General features: G+C 42.6%; 4 protein-coding genes across 4 annotated transcripts; 2 read left to right on the forward strand and 2 right to left on the reverse strand.

Moving 5' to 3' along the window:
- Positions 1-358: 358 nt before the first annotated feature.
- Positions 359-3,471, forward strand: LOC128719628 (uncharacterized). Its single transcript, XM_053813255.1, has 2 exons — positions 359-1,393; positions 1,777-3,471. Exons 1-2 carry the CDS (start codon positions 359-361, stop codon positions 3,469-3,471), a joined length of 2,730 nt encoding a protein of 909 aa, XP_053669230.1.
- Positions 3,472-13,477: 10,006 nt separating this feature from the next.
- Positions 13,478-14,731, reverse strand: LOC128707623 (DNA polymerase interacting tetratricopeptide repeat-containing, protein of 47 kDa). Its single transcript, XM_053802582.1, has 2 exons — positions 13,827-14,731; positions 13,478-13,754 (listed from the first exon to the last, which is right to left on the reverse strand). Exons 1-2 carry the CDS (start codon positions 14,729-14,731, stop codon positions 13,478-13,480), a joined length of 1,182 nt encoding a protein of 393 aa, XP_053658557.1.
- A 309-nt stretch (positions 14,732-15,040) lies between these two features.
- On the reverse strand, positions 15,041-15,963 carry LOC128708469 (putative uncharacterized protein DDB_G0294196). Its single transcript, XM_053803448.1, has 2 exons — positions 15,688-15,963; positions 15,041-15,622 (listed from the first exon to the last, which is right to left on the reverse strand). The coding sequence occupies exons 1-2, from the start codon at positions 15,961-15,963 to the stop codon at positions 15,041-15,043; spliced, it is 858 nt and encodes a 285-aa protein (XP_053659423.1).
- Positions 15,964-17,363: 1,400 nt separating this feature from the next.
- On the forward strand, positions 17,364-17,924 carry LOC128707212 (transmembrane protein 222). Its single transcript, XM_053802163.1, has one exon. It carries the CDS (start codon positions 17,364-17,366, stop codon positions 17,922-17,924), a length of 561 nt encoding a protein of 186 aa, XP_053658138.1.
- Positions 17,925-18,193: the final 269 nt, after the last annotated feature.

The following is an 18,193-nucleotide window of genomic DNA, read 5'->3' on the forward strand; positions in this document are numbered from 1 at the left end:
GAAAAGTGTGCGGAACCATCACTAGCGAAGTTTTACGTAAGTAAAATTGGAACGTGAAAATTTGCTTAGCACACGCTCTACAGCACAAGATTTTTTCTTCTCTGCTTCCATATCTCGCCGCCATTGCAGTACATAATTAGCAGAGGCAGAGAGACAGAGAGACAAATAGCGTTTAGTTCGGAAGATAGAAAAGAGAGCAGCAATCCAGTTGTAGACGACGACCCCAAAGCAGAGTCCCATTTTATATCGATTGCGCACAAGTTACGGCTTAGAATAAAAACTCCCGAAGCAGCCATTTTTGCAAAAGCAGTACCTGTTTTGTAAAACGTATCGAGCAGAGCGCAGCAAATAAGAAAACATGCAATTCCAAGGCGCAGCACAGCCGCATCAGGGTGGTTTCCGTGGACCGCGACCGGAAAAGAACGATTTCTATGTTGGGCAGCCCGGCACTAAACCGCCGCACTTTATGAACAAGCAAGGCCCACCCTCTATTCCGCCGTTCAACGCGAACGCGTTCGGTGGACCCAAACCAATGTATCAGCAGAACGCAATGAATGGCGTTGGCCCGGGAGGGTTTAACAAGTTTGGTGGGGGTGGCCGTGCATTCGGTGGCCAACCGGGAACCATGCCAAAGAAGGACTTCGGTGGCCCGAAGATGTATGGACCCGGTGGCAGTAAGCCGTACGGCGAAGACAAGCCTTTCGACACGTTCGGCGGTCCGAAGAAGTATCAGAACTCAAACCCAGGCATGGGCATGGGCATGGGTTACGGTGGTGGCATGGGAAGTCGCAATGGATTCGGTCCACGATCAGATTACAACGGTTTCAACAAGGATGACCGTGCGAAGATCCAGTCGTTGAAGGCAAAGTACCCGGGACAGAACCTGATGAAGCCGATGTGGGAAAACTTGGAACCGTTCCAGAAAGATTTCTATGTGCCGCACCCAAATGTAATGGCCAGATCGTCGGAGGAAGTCCAGACATTCCGCGAGCAGATGCAAATCACTGTGATGGGCAACAACGTGCCGCATCCGTGCCAGAACTTCGAGGAGGGTAACTTCCCGGAGTACGTGATGACCGAGATCAAGAAGCAGGGTTTCCCACGTCCGACTTCTATCCAGTCGCAGGGTTGGCCAATTGCGCTGAGTGGCCGCGATATGGTTGGTATTGCGCAGACAGGTTCTGGCAAAACACTCGCTTACATGCTGCCGGGATTGGTGCACATCTCGCACCAGAAGCCGCTGAGTCGTGGTGAAGGTCCGATTGTGTTGGTACTAGCGCCTACTCGTGAACTCGCCCAGCAGATCCAGACTGTGGTTCGAGACTTTGGCAACCATTCGAAGCCCAACATTCGCTACACGTGCGTGTTTGGAGGTGCCCTGAAAGGACCTCAGGTGAGTTGCTTATTTTTTTTTATTTAATCACTTTCTGACGCAATTGTGTGAATGAACGATACTGACAAGTGTGTGTGTGAGTGTAGATTAAAATTACAATGTTCAAGGCGTTTGAACATTGAGTTATGGATTATGTTGCAATCCACAATGTAATTCGTACTATAGAATTCGAATGTACCGTAAATCATGATATGAAAGAGACATGCATGAATTACGGTAAATCACATGTCCGTCAGTTCTAGTGTTAAATGTGATACTTTTTCGTTAACGTACTGTGACTCTAGTGCAATAGTTTAAATTAAATTATATTATTACAATTATTGGTATATACGTCAGCTAATAATGTGTGTGAAATTCGTACGGTTTTCGTTTTCCTCGGATAGGTGCGTGATTTGGAGCGTGGTGTGGAAGTGGTAATTGCTACCCCTGGCCGTTTGATTGATTTCCTCGAGCGAGGCATCACTAATCTTCGCCGTTGCACGTACCTCGTCTTGGACGAAGCGGATCGAATGCTTGACATGGGTTTCGAGCCACAGATTCGAAAGATTGTTGAGCAGATTCGTCCGGACCGGCAGGTACTGATGTGGTCTGCAACATGGCCAAAGGAGGTGCAAACGCTGGCGGAAGATTTCCTGCGCGACTACATTCAGATTAATATCGGATCGCTAAGCTTGGCGGCAAACCACAACATTCATCAGATTGTGGATGTGTGCGAGGAGAACGAAAAGGAGGGAAAGCTGTTGAAGCTGCTGAAGGAAATTGCCACCTCGGATGCAACCAACAAGATTATCATTTTCGTTGAGACGAAGAAGAAGGTGGACGATTTGCTGAAAAACATTGTGCGCGATGGCTATGGGGCGACGTCTATTCACGGCGACAAGAGCCAGACCGAGCGTGACTACGTGCTGCAAGATTTCCGGCATGGCAAGAGCACCATTCTGGTAGCGACAGATGTCGCAGCACGTGGCCTCGACGTGGAAGACGTTAAGTACGTCATCAACTTCGACTATCCGAACTCATCGGAGGACTATATCCATCGTATTGGGCGCACGGGACGCTGCTCGCAGTACGGTACTGCGTACACATTCTTCACACCAAACAACGGACGTCAGGCACGGGAACTGCTGTCGGTGCTGGAAGAGGCCGGTCAGCAGCCAACGGTAGAGCTTATCGAGATGGCAAAATCGGCACCGGGCGGTAAAGGCGGTAGGCTGCGTTATTCGACGCGTGGCAGTTACGGTGGTGGAAGCAGCATGAGCAGCTACCAGCGGCGACCACCGTTCAACGGTGGTGGTGGATTCGGTGGCCCGCCGAAGTACGGCGGTATGCAGAACGGTCCAATGGGTATGGGCAACAAGTTTGGTGGCATGCCGAACAAATACCGTGACGGAGGCATGTACCGTAGCGAGAATAACTGGAACAAGGGTCCGAACGGACCGGCAATGATGGGTGGCCCAGGAGGCTACCAATCTCACTCGCCTCAATCGCCGCAGGCTGCTGCGGTGGCTGCCGCTTCCGGTCAACAAATGTACGAACCGCCGCAGGCACAAATTCGTGCCTATCACCCGAAGAACATCTATCCGGGACAGTTTGATGACTACACCGCACTGTTTGCGGGTGGTGCTGCCGCAGCTGCTCCCGGTGGTGGTATGCGCTACTACCAGAACAAGGCGCACCAGGGCGGTCCAGGTGGTATGCAGCCGGGCTCTCAGCCTGGTGGTCGGTACAACCCGAACGGTGGCCAATTCAACATGGATGGCACACCGAAACCGAACAACGGTCGTGGAACGTATCCACCGAAACAGTACAACAACAGCTACGCTGCCGGACCGGCAAATCCGAGCCACCAGTATCCACAGTTAGCAGCGGCCGCTGCAGCTGCTGCTGCCGGGCAGACCATGCCAACGGCAGCACCGGCCGGCTTTACCGGATTCGATCCGACCGGTGGATTGCAGTATCAGGCATCGTACCCAATAACGGCTGCCACCGCCACGTATTATCCATATCCGGCGGCAACCGCTCCACCGCCACCACCCCAGGCCCAGGCGGCCCCAGTTGTTCCACCAGTGCAGCAGTAAGTGGGACATGTGCAACTTCACGTCCTCACGTCAACGCAACACCCCTTAACACGATCGGAGAGAGAAAGCAAGGTTAGTTTTTAGCATCTTCCTTATTTATCCAACCAATCATAGTACCTAGAAATATCGAACTTGTCCATACGCGGGCAAAACCCGTAGAAATATCGATTTTGTTCAGTAGAAGAATGAGGGAAAAACACGTAAATGAAAGTATCTCACATTAGCAGAAGCAGTAGGGTGAACATTTTTTGACACAATTGCAGCGCAAATGCTAAGCTTCATCCTGTAGTTCATACGAAATCAATTTATAATATTATTGCTAGCCACTTTCTTTTTTATATTTTCATCCCGGAAGATACGAAACTTACGTTGCTGAAAACTTCTGATCGCAAGAACATATACTATAATACTATATAACCTTTTTGCAAATGATTATATGAGAAGCTAACGAAGATACACTTTTAACTCGTGTACGCAAGCCGCCACATGGACCGGTGTGTGCAGGCGCGAGAAAAGAGCCCAGCAGCGATTGCGGAACGAGTATATACGATATACATTAATTTGAATTTTTTTGTTTATTTTTCCCTTATTACAACAAATGTTATAATCTAGATTGGTAACGTTTAAAAACCCTGTAAACCGTGTAAGGCAAGCAAATGCGATGCGCCTGCACCGTAGCTACAGTTTGTTTGTACGTAAAGGAACTGTTTGATAAAAGGTTCATGGTTTCCGCGTCAAACGACAGTAGAATAGAAGAAGAAGAAAACAACACACACAATTTTGTTAAACGAACGGTCGTCATTCAGAACTTCTACGGGAACCCGGTGGTATGTCACGCAATTGTTGTACGAAACGAGTCGCTAAAACCAAACAAAGATACGAAAGCTCTCAAAATACTAAAGCTGATTGTTAATAGTGGAAAGCATTTTAGGGGAAGTGTAGCGCTGGTTTTATTCATTCCCTTTTACTCTGACCAGCGATGGAGGGGAAATGGAATCCAGCAGTTTGGGACCCACTGGATGCAGTGGATGGATCCAGTTTATTTTAAAACAATTCCTGTGACAACCCAGACTACGTTTGCTGTATTTTCCGGCTGTCATTTCGCCGGATGCACTACTCTGGGTATCTTTTGTTCAACAGAAATCTAAAAAGTATTTCGTTTAGGCATTAGTCTCCTTATTGGTTAATGCTTTGTACGTTTGTCAGAACAGCAACAGAACTGAATCTCTTGATTTGTGTTTGTGACATGTTTCATGATGAGTGTATAACGACTAAAACAAAATCAAGCAGTATGGCAATGTTAGGAATCATAATGGGAACTGTTGATTGATAGGGAACATTATTTTAACATGCGAAAAAAGAGATGGCGAGCCACATTTGTTGCATAACGTTACACAAACCCAAAGCATCATTATCCTAACGTGTGAATGCTTTGGTGTAGGAGTATTCTCTAAAGTAGTGAAAACAACTGCTTACAGTCTGCTGGGGGTAATGTGTTAGCCAAAAACAAAACAAAAACGATACATAATTTTTATGATCATCCAAACAATTGTACTCACATAACGCAGGACGCGGGGAAACAGTTCAAGAGCATACAAGCGTCCCGTTTCCTTTCTGTTTTCTCATTTTTGTTATTTAAACCCACCCACAATAGTGAACAGATACATTCCTTTACACTCCGACACCGATGGTTGGCAGCAGAAGTAGTAGAAGAAACATATTCCAAACTTCCAAGTCAAGTGCGTACCTGTGTACATCTGATGATGGTGGAACAAAATGCAAAAGAAAACTCCACACAGCCGAATCTCTTTTGCATAGGAAATAAGCAGAAAAAAACATACAAGATGCGATTGTCGCAGCAAATTCACAAAGCATACGATAGAGACAATTCGATAAACTGTGTTTTATCCACCGTTCCTATAATGTTCATTTATATTTTATAAACTCTATTGCGCGTATTAGCGTGTGTATGTCTCAACAGTTTCCGATAAGCAGCAAGCAGTTGCACGATGAGTTCAACATCGTCACATGAAATAGCGCACGAGTTACGTTTCGAGCGAAAAGAAATAAGCGTCTGACTATGCTTTTTGCCTAAGCTTTGCTAAAAGCCCCTCGCGCATTATCTAGTCAGATTTGGCAGAGAAACCCCTCCCCAAGAGTGGGCAGCGTTTTGCACATGACATTGCTATTTAGACGGTTAAGCAATTTGAACATAACAACGGAAGCAGTTCAAAGCTCCCCAAAATATTATTCGGATATCTTCACTTGACAGTGGTGTTATTCACGTCGACAGCGTTCACCGGGAATTTAGTGCACCGGACGTGTGCCACGATAGTGAAACCTAGGGATGTACTGGGGGCTATATTCTCTACAAGTAATAGTAAACAAGGAGGTGGAAATGTCATTACTCACACATTAACAAAAACAAACCAAATGCCTTCTGTAAACTGTGATCGAATCTCGTGTTCCTTATTCAATGCTACTCTCCGGACGGGATGCCCAAGAGTGTTGTGTGATTTGTGTAATTTAGCTCACGGAGGCCAAAGTAAAATGCTTGTTTTGTCAGATAACATTAAAAAATCCAATTCGTACATCAGAGATATAGGTTCTTGGATGTGTTTTTTCCACTCTCTGTTCGATAGACAGATAGTGAGCGGTAGTTATGTTTAAACACCATTAAAAGAATATCCATCATTGGCCACAGATGTTTTTTTTTACCAGTACCGAATGTTGCGTAGCAAAAAAAATCTTCAAATCGCAAAGAACACAATTAAATCAAATTGGTCGTTTTGCGAAACTAGCATTAGTTGTTCGAGAATGGGAAAGAGAGAGAGAGAGAGAGAGAGAGTTTCATGTATTGTTTTAAGTATTCGGTGTCTGTGAGCTAAAAAAAAAATGCGAGAAATATGATAAAACCGTGTTTTTACTAAATCACGGCAAAACGTGTTCTTGCAACGGAGAATCATGTGAATAGACTGGGGCTTGAGAACGTTAAAAAAGAGAGTATCGGTGAATGTGTTGTTCCGTCGAATAAGGATCACCGAACAGACTGAACCGATTCGAATACGCACCTTTTCTAATGTACTACAAACGTAGGATAAAATCCTAAAACGAATAATCCCACCAACCTCTGCTATGCCAGATATAGCGTACATAAAAATTGCAACAGCGCTACCCAGTCGTGTTGTGCATACCGGGGGGTGCCACGTCCGAATAGACCGGATTCGTGAACCTGTTCCGGATCAAAGAGGAAGCCCAAATGTGTGGTATAAGTTGTGCAGTAGAAAAACATGCTCTTAGTGGAAGTGAATCATCACTTTTGTCAGCAGCGCAAATAATACGAGCAATAATCACACGGTGTTAAATGCTTTTGTTTTTGTCTTGGCCCTGAACCAGCAGATCTCTCTTATATGATTAAACTTTTTTACTTGGCAACCTGAATGCGTGTAACTATATGCAAGAATCTATAATGCCAGACAAGCCTAATGCCATCATCGTGACATATATGATTATGGTTCCCCATTATAAATGTATGCTCGCCTCTCTTTTGGAGGGAAACGAAACAATGAAACATGAACGTTAAAGATTCTATTATAGTTTTTGGGTTACAACAAAATGCGCCTTTGGTTGATAAAATGAAGCAAAGCAAGAGAAATGATATGAGATCCCCTGCCGTAAAGTTGTTGTTACTGGACAAATAAAGCGAAAGTAAAATATTTGTTCGCGTTGCGCGCGTTAACCACTCTCAACACCAGCTGTATGATCGCTAAGGAAGGAAGAATCAATATCGATTGGTTTCGTGTTAGCGCTCACTGCTAAAGAACACTTCTAAAGATCTCTTTAGTCTTGCCAGATCGTCAAAAAACAACAAAGAAAAAGAAACGTAACTGATGGAAGGAGGGCGCGCGGTATCGAAATGTTTTCTTTTAGACAGCCAGAAGGTTGTTTGTGTGATATATGTGTGTCTGTGTACCAGTATTGATTTTCTATGCGAAAACAGAGCACAATTGTCGGACGCGGCCCAGTTCGTTCCAGTTCCGTTAAGAAGCAAAGTCACGGAAAAATGTTCTTGTTGCGTTTGATTTCGAGCAGCAAATACAAATAACAATCGAAACTAGGAAGAATGCTAATGAAAATCCCCGATAACATGAAGCTTAAACGTCTTGAAATATAGTATTGTTGAGCATCGTCACACAACATAAGGAAAACAACTCATTGAGACAAAGTAAAACTCGTTGTGGTAGGAATTTCTGCAGCACTTTCTTGCGATACTCGATCGAAGTATAAATCATAACAAAACAAAACAAAAAAACGCGCAACGTGTTTGAATTAGTGAAGCATAAGCAAACACTTAAACGTGTGTAGGAACTCTAAAACCGGAACATTTCAAAAAAACAATTGCCGGAGCAATCCACTGTGCACGGAAGCGACATGAAAGAAGTAGAATGAAACACAAGTCGTTTGATAAATTTGTAACCTTCTTTTTTTTTTGCTAATACTAATACATACAATGGTAAACGATATATTATTTTCTTAACCTCTACTAGCAATTAAGTCAGTGTGTTTTTGTGTGTGTGTGCTATGAAGAAACCGCAATGTTTATTAGGCGAAAACGTTATCTGCTGAAGATGAAATCATGTACCAATATGTTTTCCAACAAAATAACTCCCTCTGGCATAACTGGAAACAATTCTTATCAAATTATCTCGAAGCGAAGAATTTGAATTTGAAATGATCATAATTAGCAAGAGTAAAACATATATGCGTATTTAAAACTGTGTAACGCTAGAGCAAACCATTAACAGGTACTATTTCAGTAACACAGTTACGGTAACAACGAGAAAACATCTTTTACAAAATGTAAATTTCTTTCAGACATTCATCAGCAGATGTCAGATAGCTGTTTTGCTTCGAGCTAATGTTTGGGTGTAATTACACAGACACACATTACAGTAAAGGTCTGTTGGTATTTGGGATAACATACCCGGAGCGCGGATGCTCACTTTATCTTTGCATATAATCAATACGTTGCGCCAATTGCTATGAGAAGATAACAAAAACAAAATACGAAACATTAATGTCTTAGATGGAAACAAAAATACAGAGGTAGCGTTTGTAAAAGGTTAAGGATAATCTTACAAGAATAATCAGATGCGTAAAAGTTTACACAACCACCGGTTTGTTTTTTGTTTTTCGACAAATTGATGAACGTATTTTTCTTTCACTATGAACTTTTTAGAAGCATCCATCGACGATCGAATGAGAGATCGAATTGAATCGATCAGAGACAGTAACAAAGAAAAAAACACGGGAAAATAGAGAAGAATGTCAGATGAACAAAGCAAAATCATCTCTTTAACAGGAAAAGAAATATCGCTCGGTTTATTGAACAACCCACAAACACAACGGAGTTCAGTGTAGTAAGACACCGAGGGTTGGCAGCTAAAATGCAACGCATGTTGTTCAACTTTTGAGACGAATTTCTGTTGCATATGGAACGCTCTCAAACAATTAGAGCGAAGAGGAGAAGGTCCTTTGGCACCGCGCCATCTATCAATGTGTGTTTATCTATATATTATTCTGAGCCACATACATTCGCGTGCTGTTAAGGTTAATGGGATTGTTTTTGATAGTTAAATTTAAGCTTTTCTTTGTTTTGAAACAATCGTAGAACAAAACACACACGAATAGACAACCGAATGTGACCGAACCGTTAAAACAATGACTCCAAAATCATCAATCCCTACAGGTTCGATGCATTATTTGACGATTTTGATAATTAAACACTTCCCTGTTCTTTTTCTCTCGAACCCATCAGATACTGTAACGATCATAGAATATACAAACTCTTAAGTGGGTGAATTAGTCTTAAGTGGGTGAATCTGATTCAGAGTGATGAATCTTTGAGTTGACTGCATAACTGTGAATATAATCTGAATGATTCATGACGACTCTAAAAGGGTGTTATGGAATCTTTAAGGATTCATGAATATGTTGCGACTCAACTCATGATATGAATCACTCTGCGCTATAGAATAACTCTTGTCAAAAGATTCGTTAGATACCCCACACTAGATACATCAAACCTTTCCGATGAGTTGTAGAATTCCGTAAAATAGAGTTTTTTTTTGTCAAAATGAACGAACTAGAAACTATTTGATTCTAATTATTGTGATAAACAAGTGAAACTATTTGTCAGAAGATTTAGCGCTAAACCACAATCCATACGGAATACTTCATTTAGCACAAGTGGCCAGAATACATTCGCTATTCGTTATCGTACATAATTAATCAGGTTTCATTTAGGCGTAGAAAAAAAGACCCCCAAAAAGGCTATAGACCCCTAAAAGCAGTTTTTTAGACAAAGGTGCTTGTTGAGTTAAATTTTCCATGCAGCACACACGCACGCTGAGAAAAAACGTTACAAAAGATAAAAACAATGAATAAGGGAGTTAACACGAAATTCACGAGCGCTGATGAGCCAGATATGATAGCAAAAAAGAGGAACACAAGCTCTAAGGTAGTACTGCGGCGCATTACACGTGATGCGCGCCCGGGAGGCACAGAGAGAGAAAGGTCCTTAGACATTACATCGTGGGTGTATGGCTGTGTGTGTATGCTGCACTGCTGAAAATCATACCACGGCAGCAGAGAATGGATGGTTGGTAGTGAAATAAGATGTATTTTGCATGCATAACAAAAGCGTAAGATATCGCCAATAATACATTTAGTGAAAAAAAAAAATGGAAAGGTAATACAGCGCAACAATGCTGTTGTTAGGTGCAAAAAAAACGAAACAGCAAAGCAACCTTTTTGCTTTTCCCGCGTGTCTCGGAACTTAAAAAAGCAAGCGATTAAGGTTTTCACAAAAAGAAAAAAGAAAATACAACACACATACGAAACAATAACAGAAATGGTACGCATAAATCTTACACAAAACCTGCAAGCGCAACATTTGAATCCCCCGAAAGGAACAAGGAAACAGGCAAAGGTGTGTGTGTCGTAGCCTCTAATAAAGGCATAAATAACATGTTGCAAAGACACACAACCGAAGTGAAACATAAATATATAGCACACCGGAACACACGAATCATACCTTGCTTTTGTGCAACTATTGTGCGTACAAAAGAACCAATGCGAACGTGTTATTGTCGTGTCACACTCTCTGCTTCAAAGTACCCACACATCGCAAAAAGGAATAGAAAAAAAAAACGTCGGAAAAGTGGAACGGAGCGCAATTCGCAATAGAAATAAATTGCATCTCTTGTTGATCTCAAATTGGTTTAGCGAAATGAAAGATCAAAGTCTGACAGTTAAAACAAACCCTCCCCGGCCGCGCGCTTTCCGATGCAAAATCCCCGGAAAATGTGTGATGTGTTTTGCAAGAAGAAGGGAAATAAAAACGAATTTACTATGATCAATATTCCAAACAATCGCTCCCCAAATATTTTTCGAGTGCGGGACTATGTCTGCTGTACTCGAAAGTAAACGTACCTTTCTACCTTTAAATGATCGTGTTGATCACCGTTTGAACGATGCTTGAACAAGGAAATAGTTTGTGAAAGAGAGAAGAAGTATCGACATACGATAATGGTTTACAGCTGAAATACCCAAAACCGAATGAAGTAATTTTGGCAAAAATCTGACCAGAAACATTTGATGGCGATTGTGTAACAATTTTCCGACAAAAAACCAAGAGAATCTGTGTGCGTGTGTAGTGCCGGGGTTAAAAAGTAACCTTCGCATACACACATATACCATTAGCACGTGCAAAAATTAACACATGTGCTGTGTCTCCATGAGAAGGAGATTTGACCGTGTGTTGTTCCGACGTTCCGTGTTATTTTTGTGTTTTGTTTCACACAGGGTATTAACATATTAATATAACTATATTTTTGTGAAAACACTAGAACGCTGAATGAACTCGAGAGGCGAAAAAAGGGAGAGGAAGAAAAAATGTACCATTGTGATATTTTATATTTAAAGTTAATATGTAAAAAACATCCAAAAAAAGCACATACATACACTCAAGACGAAACAAACACGCGCATACACAACAAAAAGGGCCACACAAAAAGGAAGCGGGGAAATGATTCAAGAATGTGTTTATTGCTATTGCTAAAACGGGTCATTTTCCCGTTTTGGAAAGCACTGAACGAAAGAATTATTAGGGAGAGAGAAGAGGACAAGAACCAGAGAATAAAAGCCCAATACGCTTACGGTGTGAGGAAAGCGAAGTTTAACCGAGGACCCCCACAAAACACATAGAGAACGAGGACAGGATCTCAACCAATATGTCGTCGCCGGAAGGACTAAGTCAATATGCAAGCATCTTGTGGTAAACAAAAAACAAGCAGAATTCGATTCGTACGTAAGCTCACCAACCAGAAACAGTAGGAATATACCCGAAACGCTGGATGAGACCGGCTGGAATCCTGTTGTAATGTCAAGAAATCGAAATAGGGCCGCTGTATTGTGGAAATCAGGACGGAAAAGCCGATGAAATTGAGCGAGAAAGAGAGAGAGAGAGAGATAGAAAGATTTGAAAGGCAAAGAATTCGTTGTTGTAGATTTTGTAGTATTTTTTCTGCTGCCCTTTTTGAGCAACAATGAAACAACAACTCCCGGATGAGAACACAAAAAAACACGTGTTTAATAGAAGTTAATTGTCTCAAATGGACAATTCCTTCCCATACTAGCCGAGTGGATTTCTTCTCTTTCAATGCAATCGAACAACAAACAAACAAACGAACATAGTTAAATATGTTTATTTTGGGAAACAAAAAAATAAAACGACTAACAGCAGACGTTGAATATCAAATACAAATGTAGTGTCTCGAAACACATTGCGGCATTTTGATCCAAACGAAACATAAACAAACAAACTCTCTGAATTATACAATCTAAGAAGAATCGGTTTTGTTTCCACAGTTAGGATAACACTTAAAAATAACGACACCTTGCAGATGTAGAAAAGGCTTGCGAGCAGCTAAATACAGAAAAGTTAGAAAGAGAGAGAGAGAGAGAGAAAGGAAACAAAATCAAACAAAACAAATGTAACAAACAAAATTCGTTTTCCCCTAACCTAACGCCACCCCACACTCACGTATTTATCTACCACATCCTTCCCCTCTCGTACATGTCGTTTGGATCGTGGTTGTGTGGACAGTGAATTGATAAGGGACAGTAAATTGAGAGACCAGCCGAATGTGATCTGATCGTCGTCACGATGCTGTGAAAATTCATACAAAACCAACAGGTTGTGTAGGCGTACTTCAGCTACTAGCTGAAAACCGTACACTTCGTCACAGGTCGTTAGTCCACTTTGGTTAAAACATTAATTAACATTATTAAACATTTCTATACTGAGCTGAAATTGACACGCACGCACCTCTTTCCTTTTGATAATTTTAATTTATTAGTATTGCTCTCCATTTTAGCTTAACTTTTCATTGTTCTAACAGCATTCATATGCGTTCAACAGAAATGTTAACCCATCATTTGTCATTCTTATCCTCTCTATCTTAAAAGCGTCGTATGTATCGTTTAGAATGCAAAAGTCATTTCAGCACATTATTTTTCCCAAAGTTCCAACATGTATCGCTCATCAAGATTATTCCTTCATCTTTAATTACCCGCATTGTCGGTTAAATTTTATTCAGTTTTGTCCCTCGTTGAAACCCCTTTTAAAAAAGCAATCCAAATTTTTAACTCGTTTTTGTTACTTCCGAGCAAAAGTTTCTCCAGAGTAATCCTTTAAACGCATGCATATTATATATTGCAACATAAAATATGAATAAAAACCATGTGTAATTCACTAATAAGCAACGAGGTTGTGTTTCTTTATTCGATATCCGAAATTAATCTTACGCACAGAAAAAACAAACTTTACAGAAAAGCGCAAATGGAACTCCCGTAGACAAACACGCAACAGAACGTTATAAATGTAAATCAATTTTATTTGCGTATCCTCTCTATTCGATACACCGTGTGCCTCACAAAGAGCTCAATAATTTATTTTTAAAGGTATCCTTGTTTGAGTAACGAACGATTCCTCCTGTTTGGATCCTTTCACCAGTATGTAAAACGTTAGTGTACCCTGAAACACTACGAACGATCGTTCTGCTACGATCTCACGGATTGTTTTGTTCTTGTCAACCATGTAGGCAAAACCAAGTATCCTGTTTTCATAGTACACGTTTACTTTGCTTGCCTGGCGGTATACTCCCGCTTTATCACACTCGAGCGGTTCTGCAAACAGTTGCTCCAGTACTTCGTGCATTCTGCAAAAGAAATAACACAATAGAGTTATAAAAGACTAAAGAAAGACATCAGCTCAAAGGGCTGTAACGTACTTTGTGGTTTCCGAAAGCTGCTGTTGGAAATCGGTCGTATGAAACTCTGGGTAACAGAACACTACTGGCCAGGAAAGGACACCATTTTCATCGCAAGACACCATAAAATCTTCCAACGGAGCCAACCGCGGTTTAAGCTTGCGCTCATCTTCCAGCGCATTTCGTTCCTCGAATTTTACCATCCGCTGCTGTAACTCGGCAACGAGCCGTTCCCATTGCTGTTGCTTTTCCCGCTCCTGCCGTGCTTCCTTGCGTAGGTCACGATTTTGGGCAGCTTGTCGCGTGAGGCAAGCTTTTCGCATATCGATCGCGGCACTGTTTGTTGGATCACGCTGCAGTATTGTATCGCAGAGCTCAACGCACTGCTCGAACCGATCGAGTGCGGAAGCACATTGGGCCGCTCGCCATCGAGCCTTCTCGTAGTCTGGGTTCAATTCCAGCGCTTTCTGAGCATCTTGCAGGGAAGTGCGGAAATTTTTCAGCATGTAGTTCGCGGCACTGCGATTATTGTACAGAATCGCTTTGTAAGCGGCATCACCAACCTTGTATCGAAGTGCCTCCGTGTAACTTAGCACGGCCATCCGGAACTTGCGGTGCTGCATGTAGAACTTTCCATCCTCTTTGTACGTGTCGGCTAGCTCCTGTTCGGTGTTTTCTAGCGGATCGTACTTCAGCTGCTGCAGCCCTTCCATCAAGGGACTCAGTTTTTCGCCCGGTTCGGGAGATTTTTGCATGAAAAATGGATGCTTTGCCATTTCTTCCTCCCACCGATCTTCGGGCCATCCTTCTGTGTAACGCCGTTTCTCCAGAGAACTGATGAAGGCATCCAGATCTTTATCCAACTGTGCCGCCAATTCGAGTCGTTCCTGCTCCGAAACGACCTTTCTCGTTTGTTTTTCTGCCATCTTTCGATTACCGTAGGACAATATCGGGAAAATGGTATTTACCAACCGGCAAACAGAAGCGGAACACGCGAAGTTGTTTTGATGTTTGAAATGTCAATAAAACCCGTATATACGTGGTAGTTGTAAAGTGAAAAAGCAGAATCCCGCGATGCGAATGTCAGCAAGTGCAAATTTGCTCATTTTATCGATTGCACATTTTATTATTTACGATCAAAACAAAACAAACGAAAAACAATTTTTAACAGGTCTGAAACATTGAGAATTTTTCGCAAAATAAAATAGACTGCAAATAAATATCATTGAACCATTTCACTTCTTGTAGATACGAACCAACTGTCCCTGTTCATCGTACATGTAAACTGGATCGCGAATTGGATCCACCGGGGAGTACTTCAACTGTGCAGAAAAACCATTCACCTGGCGATCTTCGTCTGTGACCATGGTACTGAAGACGACGCGCTGCAATGTGTTGTCTGGAGACAGTATGTAGTATTGTCCCGAGAACGAGTTGGACACAGCAACTACTGTGCGTCCACCATCTTCATCGTAATCATCCTCATTTTCGTCCTGCGGTACTTGCGGTTGTTCGGTCGTAGCTGGTTGCTCTTCCGGCTGCTGTTGCTCCTCTTCCTGCTCTGGTGGACCGTATGTTTCAGCTGGTGCAGCTTGTGGCTGAACCTGGGGTTGAGGTTGTACTAGCTGTTGCTGGAAAACATTGGCCCGTACTGCTGGAAGAGCCCGAAGTTGTCCACTGACCGGTAACAAAGGACGTTGGGCGAAGTTGGCGGTCAACGGACGGTTAACAACTTGCTGTCGAAGATTCGCACGCTGCTGGAAGTCCTTTCGTTGATCGGATGGCAGTCCTTGCACCTTCAGCGGATCCAATTGCTCCTACCAATTGCAACAAATAATGGCTTAATAATGGAGACATGGAGATCACTTAAAACAATACCTACCTGTTCGGTCGTGGAGGATGTTACCGGGCTTGGTTGCGTCACTGGCTCAACGGTAGTAGTTGGCTGTTCCTGAGCAACTTGACGTCCAGCAAATTGTACATTTTCGCGTGTTATTTGAACATTAACACGTTGAGGTTGGAGCAAAAGCAACGGTGCGCCGTATTCTGTCGGCAGACGAAATTGAGCTCCTTCCGGACGCCATCCGGATGCAGGGTACGGTGCCTCGGCAGTCACTGCAACCGCGAGGAATGCTACCAGCGCGACGTAACGTTGCATTCCGCTGTTCAATTGTCTTACTCTCGTTTGCGATTCAGCGAAGACTGATGGTGGTTCTGAACAATAACTACACTTTTATATTTTGAAATCTCATTGATAGGCAATCCATCGCGAGGTAGGTCAGTGTGCAATCGCGTCAAAGTCATTCGGAAGAACTCCGAGACGCTGCGTGTTGAACCGTTTTGTGAGCAAACCAATCTTTCTGATTAATATGCACCTTGGGTGCCTGCGTGCGTCTGAAGAAGACATCGATACTGCCTTCTGGGACAGGCTTGCTAACCATGGACAGCGCAATAAAGCTTAATGTATGCATGCTCTTGGTTGCTTCAACACAACAATGCAGCGGCGAATATTACCAACTTCGCATATAGATCATCAGCGTAAGAACTCGCCGCGAAGTAATTGTTGTAATAAAAAATTCCACGCACCGATTAGTTAAATAACCTTTGGGCGGGACTTTTGGCGCTACGAAAATCCGCCTCCAGAGTTGCGTACCACCCATCTGGTAATGACACGTCCGTGCGCTACTGAAGGTTTTGTTTCCTTCTTATCCGGTTCATTCTCTGTGCATTCATGCAAAAAAGTTGTGGAATGGCGCGAGATGGTAGTGCATTTAAAATGCGCAAGAAGAACTTGACCTCAGCGTCGTGTCATATCTGCCAAACGTGTCCTTTCAGATGGTGAAGAATTGATAATTCATCAAAATATTCGTCACCCCACGATCGGTGTTGCTCGCTGAAGTAATAATTTACTCCCGCCCGGCAACTGTGCTGATTACCATGCAAATCACGATTTGATGCGTGCGCGGATCGGTGAGTTGCAGTCCCGGCTTCGAAAGGTGGGGGTGAGTGACTCATGTTCAAAGTATCATTTTTTTGGTAATGTTTTGTGTTGGTAAAAAATGCAGTAGCAGTTCTGCGATGCTTTCCAACAATTCAAATTGGTTTAGTTAAATTCTCCAGTGTTCTTCTCCTTAGGTTATATTTTAAGGAATCCATAAAAAAATACCATCCAAAATATTGTACAAATATAATATAATACGAATAATATATTCGAAAGGTATGCTACATTGAAAGACACATTTATTGAAACAATGATTTCAGCTGGTATTTATTCAAATTCCGGTCAAAATCAGCCTGCTCGGATGGTGATACCGTACCGAAGAGTAATCAATTTACTCATATAAACTGTTCAATTTTAAAACGTCAAAAAAATACAAACAACATCAAAACAAAACAAACTTTTTTCTTCAATTTCATTTTTATATTCTTTGTAAGAAAGTTTTTTCCTTAAATAAAGGTAAAATTACGTCAGGCTCTTTAACTTTTACCAGCTTAGTATGATCACAAACATCCTATAATTATTTTGTGTTTTAGCATACGACTTGAACGCAGCATAATATGTCCCTGCATAGCGATACTTCCGAAGATTTATCGCGCAACTCTACCGAGATGGGACTGCCTCCGATCAACTTTGTCGATGACAAATATCCCTACTGCATCGTCTGGACACCGATCCCAGTTCTGACTTGGTTTTTCCCGTTCATCGGTCACATGGGTATCGCAATGTCGAACGGTGTTATACGTGACTTTGCCGGACCATATTTCGTTTCCGAGGATAATATGGGCTTCGGACGACCAACGCGGTATTTGCGCCTGCATCCGGCGCAAGCCTTCGGAGGTTCACAGAACTGGGACGAATCGGTAATCAAGGCGTCGGCCACGTACAGTGCGAGAATGCATAACCTGTTCTGCGACAACTGCCATTCGCACGTCGGAATGGCTTTGGCGCTGATGCGATACAAGGAGTACAGCAACTGGAACATGGTGGTGCTTGCGTTCTGGATGTTTTTCAGAGGAAAGTACGTAGGCGTGCGAGGATTCCTCAAAACCTGGATACCGTTTCTGATCATACTGACGATTTGCGCGCTGGTCGCAATGTACTCTAAGTGGACTATCTAATAAGAATATTCGTAGGAAGAAAAGTCTGATCGATGCCCAACATATTACGTTTCATTCCTTGGTATCGTTTCTTTTCACCCCCGCCAGGAGGCTGACAACTAATTCATTAGACATAGATGTACTGGATGTGTAAATCAAATGAATATACGAAACCCATTTACGACACCTGCCAAACCATGCAGGAAAGCAGTAATTTATTAACAAAACATGAAGTTTACAACGGTGTGCTTTTCTGCAGGGAGAAAAACGTGTTAACGGATAGGAACTGT

The sequence above is a fragment of the Anopheles marshallii genome, chromosome 2 (genome assembly GCF_943734725.1).
Source record: "Anopheles marshallii chromosome 2, idAnoMarsDA_429_01, whole genome shotgun sequence".
Taxonomy (NCBI): Eukaryota; Metazoa; Arthropoda; class Insecta; order Diptera; family Culicidae; genus Anopheles; species Anopheles marshallii.